The sequence below is a fragment of the Leptinotarsa decemlineata genome, unplaced genomic scaffold (genome assembly GCF_025532065.1).
Source record: "Leptinotarsa decemlineata unplaced genomic scaffold, Ldec_3_MD MMD2_P_RNA_scaffold_14, whole genome shotgun sequence".
In the NCBI taxonomy this organism is placed as follows: domain Eukaryota; kingdom Metazoa; phylum Arthropoda; class Insecta; order Coleoptera; family Chrysomelidae; genus Leptinotarsa; species Leptinotarsa decemlineata.
This window is the reverse complement of record NW_027412528.1, coordinates 4,749,723-4,763,897: the sequence shown is the minus strand read 5'-3', so window position 1 is coordinate 4,763,897 and position 14,175 is coordinate 4,749,723. Positions and strand designations below refer to the sequence as shown.

The 14,175-nt window shown below is 34.2% G+C and overlaps 1 protein-coding gene across 3 annotated transcripts in view; it reads right to left on the bottom strand.

Moving 5' to 3' along the window:
• LOC111515950 (ATP-binding cassette sub-family C member 4) overlaps window positions 1-14,175 on the bottom strand; it is a 161,206-nt gene that overhangs the window by 16,246 nt on the left and 130,785 nt on the right. For all 3 annotated transcript variants that reach the window (XM_074176982.1, XM_074176978.1, XM_074176986.1), the window contains 3 exons: window positions 12,666-13,238; window positions 10,968-11,118; window positions 10,685-10,915 (listed from right to left, as the gene is read on the bottom strand). In XM_074176982.1, the coding sequence (XP_074033083.1) occupies window positions 10,685-10,915; window positions 10,968-11,118; window positions 12,666-13,238 (955 nt within the window). The remainder of the gene's footprint in view (window positions 1-10,684; window positions 10,916-10,967; window positions 11,119-12,665; window positions 13,239-14,175) is intronic.

Genomic DNA, 14,175 nt, shown 5'->3' with positions numbered 1-14,175 from the left:
TCTTCAGAAGAAGCCCAAAATAATGTTTTACAAGCAGTTGTTGAGAACCCTGAAATATCAATTAGGCAAATCGAAAATAATGTAGGAGTAGCCAAATCCACAGCTCAATTTATTTTGCGTAAAATAGATATCACCCCTATAAATTTAGGATTTGCCAAGGACTTAAACCAGGGGATTTCGAACGGCGCCGAAATTTTTGCGAATGGTATACACGCGCGTGTGAAGAAGATTATAATTTCCCTTCAAAAATAATATGGTCCGACGAAAGTATGGTCACTAATAATGGTATCTTCAACCGCCGCAATACGCATTACTGGGCTCAGCAAAATCCGCGTGTTAAGAAAATATAAGACATCAAGAACGTTTTGGGTTTAATATGTGGTGTGCAATTTTAGGAACTAAAATATTAGGTCCGTTTTTTTACTATAATTCTTTGACCGCCGAACGATACCATCATTTATTGCAAAACTATGTAGAAGACTGTTTAGATAATTTACCTCTGGCACAGGTCAATAACTGTTGGTTTCAACAAGACGGTGCTCCTGCACATAATTCTAGACAAGTTCGAGAGTATCTTTCGCAGCGATTTCCTGGAAGGTGGATTGGAACCTTTAGTGAAGTGTCTTGGCCAGCGCGATCCCCTGACTTAACACCTCTGGGCTTCTTCATATGGGGTTTTGTTAAAAACCGGGTTTACCAACATTCTTTTGAAACTGTACAGCAGTTACGAGAATGTGTAACTGTCGCATTTAACAGTATTACACCAGAGATGTTACGTGATGTTTTAAGTTCTACAGTTAGAAGATCATACTTATGTTTGGAAAATAACGGAAACCTGTTTGAACAACTCCTTTGAATTGAATAAAAAATGCGTTAGTTTCTTTGTTATTTTCATTACTTTAAAAAAATCATTATTAACCTACTTAAAAATACATTTTAAAAATAGAAAAAATGCAATTTTCCCTTAAACTAAAAAGAAAACAATGGCATGTGTTACATCGTTGAATTCTTAATATAAAATGGAATCAGACACAGGGTGTACTTTTTTTTCGGGCTATTTAAAAAAATAAAGTTGATGATGGTTTTTTGAAAACGAAACGTCGGATATAAAAACTAAAAATACCATCGTGTAGTACCTAGAAAGTGCCAATGAAAAAGTGTTATTCGTTTTTTGATATCTTTTCAAATAAAGTCAGAAAAAAATAAAATTGATATTGTCAAATTCTCGTTTTTCCCAAATATCTCAGCAGGCCATGAAAATTCTTCAAGTTTCTAAATGGCATGTAAATGAGCTTTGAAGAACACAACTTTTTCCTAATTTAACCTAAGCTGTATCTCCAACAGGTACTGAGATTCCCATGCTTAGGATCCTTATCTTGGACACACTGTATATATATATATATATATATATATATATATATATATATATATATATATATAAATCAAAAATGAAACGTGGACACAACACTTCAAAAAAGGGGGGCAAACACCGCGGACACGTGTTTCTGGCTATTGACCTTTTTTTGGAGTGTTGTGTCCACGATTTGTTTCATTTTTGATTTGTATCATGCACACTCGATAAAATCTCTATATGTGTATATATATATATATATATATATATATATATATATATATATATATATATATATATATATATATATATATATATATATATAAAAGACAGACAATCTGTGACACTACCTTATGTCAAAGGTGTGACTGACAAAATCGGGAGAATACTAAGACGTAAAAACATCCGGAAAACCTACAAACCGCACAAAACGATATCCAATTGGCTACCCAGACCGAAAGAGAGAATTTCCCTAGAAAACCAAGGAGTATATATCATCACATGCGAGGACTGTGGTCAACAATATATCGGTCAGATCAACAGACGTATATCTGCCAGAACCCAGGAGCACAAAAACTCCATAAGAACAAAACAAACCTCCTCTCTCCTTTTTCAACACCATCTACAAACAGGTCACAAGATTAATTTTGAGTCCACAAAACAGATAGCACAGGTGCAAAACCCAAGAATTCGACAAATCAGGGAAGCTATCGAAATCGAAAAGCAAGGCCTCATCAACAAAAGGGATGACTCACTAAACATCCCACGGATTTGGAAAACAATAATTAAAAACAACCCCCAAAGACAACCACAAATTGATAATAAACCATCGCAGGTAGGAGAGCCGCCAGAAGCCATTAACAACCCTCAGGTAGAAAAACAGGTAGGAGAACTGCCAAAAGCCATCAACAACCCTCAGGTGGAAAAACAAGTAACAAATCCATACACCTTACGCAAGCGAAACCATATAAAAACACCACAAGAAGAACCTAACATCAGTTACACCTCTCGAAGCGAAGCAGTAACTCGTGTTGATAATGCCATCTGAGATGATGGCGAAACGTCGACTATCGAATAGTACACAACGGATGAACACCCGGAAAAACAACACATCATATTCTACCATCCGTGAAAACCTACATTGTAATATATATATATATATATATATATATATATATATATATATATATATATATATATATATATATATATATATATATATATATATATATATATATATATATATAAGTAAGATAAGTACTTTTTTGATCATTCCCAAATTGATTTCAATGTAAGAGCCACCGGTAGACAGCTATGTTAAATCTGAAGTTCTCACGGATAGGACTATGCTGAACTGGTTTTTCCGGGTATTTGATCCGTGTATGTGATATTATCTTCAATTTCACCAACGTTTCGACAAAATCTCATTTGTCATTATCTAGGTGTGCTGTTACGTGTTCGGAAGTCAGTTGACCCTGCTCGACTCACTTCTTACTATACTGGTAAAATGGTATTCGTTACGTGTTCAGAGATAGAGTGTCCATAAATGCCTTACTACCTACTACTTGAATGTTGTTGAGTTTTATCTGAGTTCTTCTTCTTCTTAGTTGACCTCATCTCCCCGTTAAGGTATTGAATGTTAAATCTGAAGTTCTCACGGATAGGACTATGCTGATCAAATACCCGGAAAAAACAGATCAGCTCGCACTTCTCGATGTGTTAATTATGAAAAAGCCGGACGGTACACTAGGCCACACGGTATATCGAACGCCAACACACACGAATAGGTACCTAAACGCAAATTCACAACACCAACCAAAACAAATTCACGCGGTGGCAAAAACACTGATTACATGTTCGAGAAGGCTGGCAGACAACGATCACAAACAACAAGAGTTGAACACCATCGAAACAACCCTACAAATGAATAACTACTCAGAAAGAAGTATAAAAGTGGCTGCCAAGACCAGACGGAAACAACATAAAACTCGAGATACATCGGTCATAACAACCACACTACCATATATTGCAGGAGCAACATATAAAATCAGCAGAATTCTTCGCCGACACAACATATCAACTTCATTCTTACCAGAACAGACAATAAGGTCCATGCTTCGTAATTCTAAGGATCAGATACCACTGGAGTATCAGCTACATGATCATGTAGACAGGTATAGCTACCGGCGAAACATCTAGGTCTGGTATACATGCAGTTCCTTTTATCATGTGGTAACATCGCTAAACCGTAATAGATACGAACACGATTAAATGGGAGAAAGGTAACTGTCATCGGGAACAATACAATGATCGAAGAAAATTTACGGGGACTCTCGCCCGTCTCGAGTTATACGGAGAAAACCGAAAATGCTGTTTTTTCGAATGGAATTGTTATTTCGGAGAGTATAAAAAAAGGAAAATAAACATGTTATTGTATTGGAAGTGTATTATGACGATGTAATATAAATAATTAATCGATAAAACGTTTACTGTTAACATTGCCACCATTAACTGTTTTTTAATATGGACTTGCTTTTTTTGTTACAGATATTGATGAAGCAATCAATTCACAATCCAAGGGTATATCAGATTTGACATTTTTATACCGTTTCATTCGAAATAAATACCATCATCAGTGACAACAATTTCAAATTACGGTCCTGTCGTTACTTCTTTTGTGAATTGTTTCCATTTTTTGAAAATATAATTCAGACAACCCAATAAATTTGATAGGTAGGTACTCCAACAATGGAAATTCATACTTTTTTGTTTTGGAAATTTTTGTATTGCCTTAATCCTTTTTTTCAAGGCTCATTTCTCCCTAATCAATTATAATTCGTAATATTTTCATAATTCTCAATCCTGGAAGTAACGAAATATCAGTTTTTGGTCAAAAATATTTCGTTGCATAATTTGGTATGATCAAATAGCATCTCAATTCATTTACCATCTTGAACGCGTAGGCTCTGCTTGGTTTTTATGGCAGGAAAAATGAATGTTAATCAGCTGTCGCCCCTATACGCCCCCTCAGAAGTTGAGAAACTTGTGCGAGCTAAGGACTAACAAGGCCTTACCTTTTAACGTGTGATTCCTAACACGGATAGAGCTAGTTAACCAAAAAATCTGTTTCTTATGTATATATAGGTCTCCTATGGGTGGCACTGATATCTTCCTGAGTGCATTTAGTAAAGTACTGGATACGATACCTTCTAATAATCAAGTTGTTGCGATTGGCGACTTCAATTCAAATTTTAATGTCTGAGACAACATAAATGTAAACGATTGTATAAATATTTTCTAGTCACACAATTCAAAGGAAAAAGTTAATGAAAATACACGAGTAACCAGCACTAGTGCTACAAAAATAAATAATCTGTTTACTAACATAAACGACTTGATCGTGGAAGTAATTGAACCGCATATGTCAGACCATAAAAGCATTTTTTCCTCTATTGCAACAAGTTCCATATCTAAAGGCGTTTCTAAACGGGCAACATTTTTACTGCAATATGTGGCTGCAACACAGTGGCCGGCAACATTGCCAGAAATAACAGCCAGACTATGCAATACTGTGTAATATTTTTAGTATGACCCGGCCATATAGCTACATATGTTTGGTATTGCTGCATGTATTTATATGTGTTGCAGCGAAGTTGCCGGACGATCGCTTGGCGAACGAACATACTCTGCAATATTCTTTTGTTTTGGCTTGTTTAGGTAGTTTTGGTGGTATTTCGGAGGTTACATTAATTAATAAAATGACTAGTACGTGGTCTAATGAAAAGATTATTGATTTTATAAACGAGGTACATTTACATCCTGAGTTGTGGAATGTGGAAACCGGAATATATAAAGATAGAAATGCTAAAAAAGATGGATGGGCTGTTATTTCCGAAAAACTTGGTATAACCAGTGATGAGGCTTACAAAAAATTCAGAAGCTTGCAAAAGTAGTGGTAAAGTAGTGAAATGGTTTGCTTTCGACGCGATATCGTTTATTTTTACTCAAGATAGCCCGAATACCGGATTGGACAGTGAGAATGCAACACAGGTGAGTATCTTTATTATTGTATTAATGACTGATAATGTAGGTACCCACTACCCACGGAGCTAAAAATATTTTGCTCCTTATCTTGCCATGCCACTCGACCCTGCTCTGTCATAAAATAATTCATAAACTCGTCTCTCATCGCTTTTGCTCTTGTGGTTGCATTTCTCCCCAGTTTTCTTAAATCTGCTAAGTGTTGCTCATCCAATCTCCACGATCCTGGTGTTACTGTTCCAACGTGTATGTCTTCACAATCAAAGCACCCAGGTGGTGAATACAGAGCTTGTGCTGTTGTGTTTCGTCGCAGAAAAGTATGCAAATATGCACAAGCTAGAACTATACTTTGTACATGCTTTAAGTCAACATTGATAGTTGTGTGTAATATACGGAAAACTGAAGCCAAGATACCAAAAGAGTTTTCCACAATTCGGCGTGCCCTGGATATCCTGTAGTTACATACACGTTTAGGAGACCCTATGTTCAAATCTATAGTATAGGGCTTACAAATATTCACGGTTAAAGGAAATGCATCATCTGCCAGGAAAACGAATGGTGTTAACATTACTCGACCAGGGAGGGATTCAGGAGGCGGTATGTTAAGATTTTGGCTCAGGAGTGCTTTCCCAAAAGCTGTATGCCTAAAAACTCCCCCATCGGATATTCTTCCTTGAACGCCGGCATGTATATACAAAAAATTGTAACGTGCATCTGTTACAGCAAATAGCACTATGCTAAAAACTGTTTATAATTAAAATATTGACTACCACTGTTCGGTGGACAAGTAATTGCAATGTGCTTTCCATCCATTGCACCCAAACAATGAGGAAAATTCCAACGATCCTCGAAATCTTTCGCAACTTGTTTCCACTCTGTCACTTTTGAGGGCACCTGAAAAAAAAATTAATTAAACTTTGCGCCAATTCAGGAACCTAATTTTTTGAAGAAAATCAACCTGCTGCAACTTTTTAATTATTTTTTTCTCACTTAGTTTTCTGTACTGAGTAGGTGATTTCATCTAAATTCTGTATCTAATGAAGAAATTGAATTAGATAATTTTTTCTTTATATTATTTAGCATTTCTTGCGTTTTCAGGTGACTGAAATCCCAGACACTGACAACAGTGCTGACCAAGAAGAATATGTTGATTCAGAAACATCGGACTCTCTGCTATCCTCACATCCCACTACAAAAGCACGTGTCTCTAAGAGCTCTACGACTGCAGATCCAATTTCAAAAAGAGCTCAACAGATAATACGTAATGCTGGTGAAAAAAGATGGAATGAATACAGTGGTTTTGGAGAGCATATAGCAAACAAGTTGAGCAAATATGATGCTCACACCTGTGCTCAGGCAGAACTGAAAATAATGCAAATTCTATTTGACTGTGACATGGGAATGTATAGAAAACAATGTTCGTCTACCAGTACACCGTTACAGAGTCCTAACGACGATAGTAGGAGCGGAGCTAGCACTTCACAAAGCCAATATTTAGACATATCCCATTCAAACACCCAGGCAACGCAAAATACTTTCCAACCCATTATCAGTGATCAGTATGAACACTATGCCTCTCCAGGTCCAACTGTGTTTACTACAAATTCTGTTTATGAGATACTTGTGTCGGCTACTATCCACCAATGTGATGAGTGATTCTTTGTTCAAATTCTTACTATCAATTACTATATTATTATTACTGCTTACTTACTATTATTATTACTTAATAAATCAATGTTGACTAACCTTCATGTATTCTTTCAATCCTTCTATTAAGGCTGCACAAACTTCTGGAACAATAACAGAAATTGACGAATCTGACACTCTGAACAAATACATCAAGCTTTTATATGAATCACCAGTCGCTAAAAACCGTAGAGTTATTGCCAATCTTGTGGTAACAGGTATTGCTTTTCTCATGTTTGTATCATTTTTTTTTATTTTTGGTCCAATTTTGTTTGAAAGAAACTCATAGTCACTCTTTGACATTCTTGAAAAGTTTTTAAATAACTTATTATCAAGACTTAGTTCTAGACTCAAGTTATCTAAAGTTTCACGCCTATTGAAGTAAGGTCGAATCCATAATCTTGTCTTTTTTTCCTTCAACTTTTCGTTTTCTTTTAAAACAATATAAGCCGCCGCGAAAAAAATCATTTCGTCGTCAGCCATTGTTGCCCGGTTATGTAGCTCGTCTACGAAACAAACATTTTTGATTACATGCGCCACACTGTTGCAGGTAAATATTGCCGAAATATATATTGCCGGGCCATATCCTGCTGCCAATGTTGTCATTATGGCTGGGCTATAGTTGCGAATATTGCTGCAACATATTGCAGTAAAAATGTTGCCCGTTTAGAAACCCCTTTAAGATAAGTAAATTTTATGCAGACCCATGACTGAACATGGTAAACAACAGTTCATAGAATGCGTGAATAATGTAAATTGGGAAATATTTTACGAAATAAACAATCCTGATAAATCTGCATACTTCCTGGTGAACACGTTATCAACATTGTATAAATGTTTTGTCGAAAAAATTATGAATATATCCAAGCAATATAACAAAGAGTTCTTTTTCGATAATGATATGCAACAATCAAAACGCACCTTGGATGCTGTTCATGTAATTGTTTGTTCAACAAAGAATAGCAAATTGCACATTATTTGATAAACACATGTATCGGTAGCGGAACTTATCCTCAAATATTTAAAATAGCTCTAGTTACTCCTATTCAACAACACAGATAGTTACAGGCCTATTTCCATTATACCATTGTAAACCATTGTACTAAAAAAATTTTCTATTAGAATATTTTGAATAAAAGAACAATGCTCAATTTGGTTAAAGACAGACGAGATCTACTATCGGTGCAATCTGTGAAATGTATAAAAATATTCTAGAAGCTTTTGAGGAGCGTAAATTGGGCTGTGCGAAATTTTATGACATGTCCAAAGCGTTTGATACGGTGGACCACGGTGTATTATTATAAAAATTAGAATATGATATCAGAGGAAAAGCTTCAAATCTATTTACATCCTACCTCGCAGGCCGCCAGCAACGTGTACCACAGGGTTCAGTCCTAAATCCAGTATTATTTATTATTTACAACGTAATGCATGTGTCTCCTATAATGTACGCTGGTGATGCAACTTTCTTGATGAGTGACACTACGCCTGAAAATCTACTTTCTAACGCTAATACATCTGAAACATTTTCAGCAAACTGGTCTAGAGGCAATTATTTCACTATAAATGATGATAAAACCAAAACGTTAGATTTCTCATTTAAGAATAATATAAAAAATAATGAACCAGTCAAGCTTCTCGTGGTATATTTGATTCATCTCTGAATTTTTTTGACATATTCACAAATTATCAAAGTGACCATACATGTGTATATACATGATAAGACAACTTAGCAACATAATAACAACGGATTGTTTGAGAGTAGCTTATTTCGCCATTTTTCACAGCACAATGACACATGGATTAATAGTTTGGGGTTCATCATATCATCTAGATTCTAGATATTATATGTAAACTACAAAAAAACTAGTAAGAATTATGACACAGGCTAAATACGACGATCATTGTAAACCTTTTTTTAAAAATATCCATATATTAACACTGCGATCTTGCTTCATATATAAATGTCTGTATTATGTTGAAAATTCATTAGGTGAACAGGAGGACATACACTACCATGATACCAGGGCCAAAACAAATGTAAGGCTACCTAAATATAGAATAGGTGAATCGCAAAACTCCAATTTATATAAATCTTTGATATACTTTGATAACGTGTTACCATACGAGTTTCAGACTTTGGACATGAGCATGAACACTTTTGAAGTTGAAATTGAGAGTATTCTTTCACAGAATGCACATTCGAATATATATATATATATATATATATATATATATATATATATATATATATATATATATATATATATATATATATATATATATATAAATACGAAGGTTATCGAGTGTCTTGATATAGATAGAGGAGTTTTTTAATCGGACATAACACTCAAGGAAATGGCAAACCATAGACACGTGTTTCGGGCTGCACCATACTGATGATGGGCCAAAAGCCCGAAACACGTGTCTATGGTTTGCCACTTCCTTGAGTGTTATGTCCGATTAAAAAACTCCTCTATCTATATCAAGACACTCGATAACCTTCGTATTTATATATATATATATATATATATATATATATATATATATATAAATATTGTTGTTACATTGACTTTAATTCATATACTATTTATCCCATTGACGTATGCGAATACTATTTATGTATGCATAAGGAGAGTACGTTTTGCGAAATGGTTAAGACGTAGAAATGGAAATGTTGAAAATATTTGTCGAAAAATAATATGAACTGACGAATCAAAATTCAGCAACAATGGTTGGTTTAACAGAAATATCCATTATAGGTGGAAAAATACAAATGAACATTCACATGGGGAAACCAATTTCCAAAAAAGGTTCGAAATGAATGTTTGGTTGGGAATTGTAAGAACAAATATTCAGAACATTTTCTATTCAGAGAATTCGATGGCTACTTAGATGTATTATCCGCCATGAAATATAATATTTTCAACTAGACGGCGTTCCTCCCCATAATGCAGCAATGGTTTTTTCAACACCAAGTACAGACATCGACCATCTCAAACAAAAATTGTATGTATTAGTATTACACCTATTATGCTAAAAACTTACCACAGAAATTGTCTGGACCGACAACTTGCCATGTAGCTCTGATTTTCCGTATTGGTTTCGTTCTTCCCAAAATTTTATGATACAATAAATTGTTTTTATGTTTGATTGTTGTCACTGATGGTGTTGGTTATTTCAAATGAAACGCTATAAAAATATCAAATGTGATAAACCCTCGGATTGTGAATTTATCGCTTTATCAATATCCGTAATAAAAAAGACAGGTCCGTATTCTAAAAAAAAGTTTTGGTTTTCTTTGAATAACTCGAGAAGGGCGAGAATATCCGTAAATTTTCTTCGACCATTCTATTGTTTTCGATGACAGTTACCTTTTTTCCATTTGATTGTCTCCGTCTCTGTTACGGTTTAGAATATAGCAATGTTACCACATGATAAAAAAAACGGCCTGTATATTCGTAACTTTCGAAAAATGTTTATGAGTGTGTCGGCCTGAATCAAGAAGCAGAACAATTTGAGACTCATTATTTACTTTTTCATATGTATAACTTAATTTTTTTACTCAATGGCAGAAATATGTGTTTTCATTTGTTTTTTACTCACAATCAGATAAACTTAGTAGACCAAAAATTAGTGAACATATGAACGTGTGACATATTAGGTCTAAAGCAAATCCAAATGCTGAACTCGTTGAAATCAACATGAACCAGGCACACGTATGATTGTCTTGGTGTCTATCAAATTCCTCCTTCAAAATATCTTCAGCTTTGTGAGCTCTAATTGTTGTTAAACCTTGCATTGTTGAGGTGAGATGTGTGAAAACTGGACTTAAATCTGAAAAGCATTATTTAAGGAAATATCATAACGTGTCGGTATGTATACTCACTTTTTGCTTCAAGTCTCTTGAGGCATGTAGATGTTTTCAAGTAAATATTTCTGATACGGGTGAAAACAAATCCAAGAATTGCAACTAATATTATAATGAAAGGATTAACGTACATCACTATCACCAAATGCCCAACCATTTTGAGAAATATCTGAAAGGCATATATACCGTTTGTGATGATTCCAATATTTCACTTGCAAAATAAAAAAAATCACTTCAACCTCAATGACTTTGTTTGATCAGGATAAAAAATTCATATATACGACATTTCAGTTGAAGAAAAGAAAGAAATGAATCGACAATGAAATTAACACCTGAAACGTTTGCCAAAAGAACTATGAATGACATCTGAGAAAAATAATAGTGAATATTCAGGTGAATTATTTCATCTTCAATTTTCATCTGCACACACTCGACTGTCTGCATTATACAAGCTGATGGAGTTGTGAAGGAGTTCCAAGTAAAGTTTATAATAATGATTTCTGTGAGTAGCTTCAAGAATTTAATTAATAAAATAAAGAAGAAATAATACGTTATCAACCTGAAACGGAAAGTGAAAAAAAATCCCAACTCCATGAAAATATCAACCCCATACAGGTTTTGAATTTTAATAACTATGAAACTAGTAACGTGGGTTACGTACAATGAATAGATAGATGAGTACAGCTCATATTATAAGAACATAGGCTGTCACGATCGGAGTCACGATTAAAAATACCAAAATCCAGGCTGGTAGGCCGTGATCGAATGGAACCTGAAGAGCAAAACGTTTCCTCTGCCACTGTGTCAGTACGTTGACTGTGAAAATGAAGATCGTTGCCAACCTTCGTCCTCGGAGTCAACGCACATACTACTTATTATGTCGACCGCAGTAGCAGACAAAACCGTATTTCAGGTTCCATTCAAACACAACCTGCCAGTTCGGATTTTGTTCTCTGTGAACAGTACATTTTTTATTAACCCCTTTTATGTGAGTTTATTCTGCCATTTCGAAATAAATCGAGTCACTATATTTTATACCTATTGATATTTCAGATTTTATTATAAATGTTAGAATTTTATTGTATATTTTTTCATTGAGTGTACCTAAAAAGACTGTTAACAGTAGATATTATTTGCAGAGCAATGAAATCATCAAAAACATGTATAACAGAAAGGTACTTCTTTACTGATACATCAATCGTTGATGAAAAATGAATTTGAGAAACATTTTGTATTGTTTTTATGTTCAACAGATATATGTTTAAAATATGTTTTTTCGGTAACCAGGTGTCGCATCCCTACGATAGACAACCTAGAAGTCGAAACTTCTACGAGCTAAGGACTAACCAGGTCTTACCTTGTAAAATGTGATTCCTAACATGGGTTGAACGATAGCAAATGAAAATCGATCGCTCAGCCTGCGACTTGAACCACCGACTCACACATCGGTCGATGGATGATAACTCCATAAAAAAACACTTAATCTTCCGATTAATTCAATCTAATGATTTTAAATGCAAATTGAAGATTAAAACTTGAACTAGTTCCAAGTTCATAAATTTTGAATACGTTATATCAAACACAACTGCGATTTGTTGATCAATCGGAAAAGTACGAAATTCATAGGATAAATCATTTTATGATTTCTGCGATGAATACTTAGCCTTTGATTTGTCATTTCTTTGGAGTTGAATGAAACTGAAATAATATACTCACCCTGGATGCATTGAATAATATTTTGGGTAAAGTTTCATCAATTACATTGATGTCTTTGGATAAACGGTTCAGAATCTTTCCTGCAGGATTGGCTTCAAAGAATCTCAAACTGGTGTGAATGATGCTTTCGAAAACTGATGTATGTAGATTAGATGAACAATTCAAGAGAAATCTATGAAACAAAATAGATCTGGATAAGGTAGTGATCAAGCAAAATGTTGCAATTCCTCCGTAGATATAAATGTATGTTTCAGTAGCCCAATTCTTGTAGTACATTGGAAAATCGTCCTGACCTACATTTTTATTTTCCTCTACATTTGTCCAGAAAGTCACGAACCAGTCTAGCATGTTGTTTGATCCTTGTGCAACACACATCAAGAGGAAAAGAAATATCATTTGATAAGATTTCATACCTGATGAAATATAGTGATAAAGGAGAGATCCTCTGGCTTTTCCTCTATTCATGTCATTCTCAATTTTGTTTTTATTTCCAGGTATGACATTTTTTGGTGATTCAAAGTTCCTTCTATCTTCTTCTCCGCCATTCTTCGTCAAAATGTTTTTTTGAATGCCCTGAAAAATATAAGGATTGAATATAAAGTTAGTCAACAAACCAATAGTTAACAGGAATGATGGATTTAATGAATTTTAGATATTTGTAACAGTTATAGAATTATTTATATTTTCATCTGCATTGCGTGTGTCTGTAATATTCAAAGACGATATCTAAAAACATTTAAATTGATGGATGTAGCCATAACTACGTGGTAGTTACCTGAAAAATGAGAATTGGAACTTTCTTTGTTTTTATATGGTGAAACACTCAATTGTTGGCACTTTAAGGAAACTCCATACTTGATTATGTCGTCATAAATAGCTCCTCAACATATGTAATCATCATTTTAGTTCATGGTATATTCATTATAAGTCATAATTTTCATCTCTTCTATTTTTGAATCAATTGGATTAAGAATAAAACTGGGTTGAATAATGTTTTGGGAGTTTTTCCATTCATTGGCATCTTAGTCTAATGATTGACCCCAATTAATTGGCATGATCAACTAGTTATTCACTCCCCAGTTATTGGCATCCAAATCTTACAGACAGAATCTAATATTTGATATTAGCCTCTGTATTGAATTGCTTTTCTCCATAGAAATGACTGAAAAAGTCAAATTACTTTCAAATCTCTTTATTGTTTCCATTCATTTATTTTGAACTTTCTTCAAACAAGTACCACAAGTAAAATATTCTATGAATAAATTATGTTTTTTTAGGCACCTTGCATGGTATGCCCTCATATATTTTTGGCATTTGATACCAAAATTTGCTAAAGAAAATTGATTTGAACATATGAAACCAATGATTCATTATCGTATTGTTTTCTGGTGGATAATGATTTAAAACCGAAGTAACCACATTCATGTCTGTTTCTTCAAATGATAACTTCTTAATGTGATATTCTGAGGCTAGGGAATGCTTGTCAGAAATAGAGTTCTCCTCATAGAAA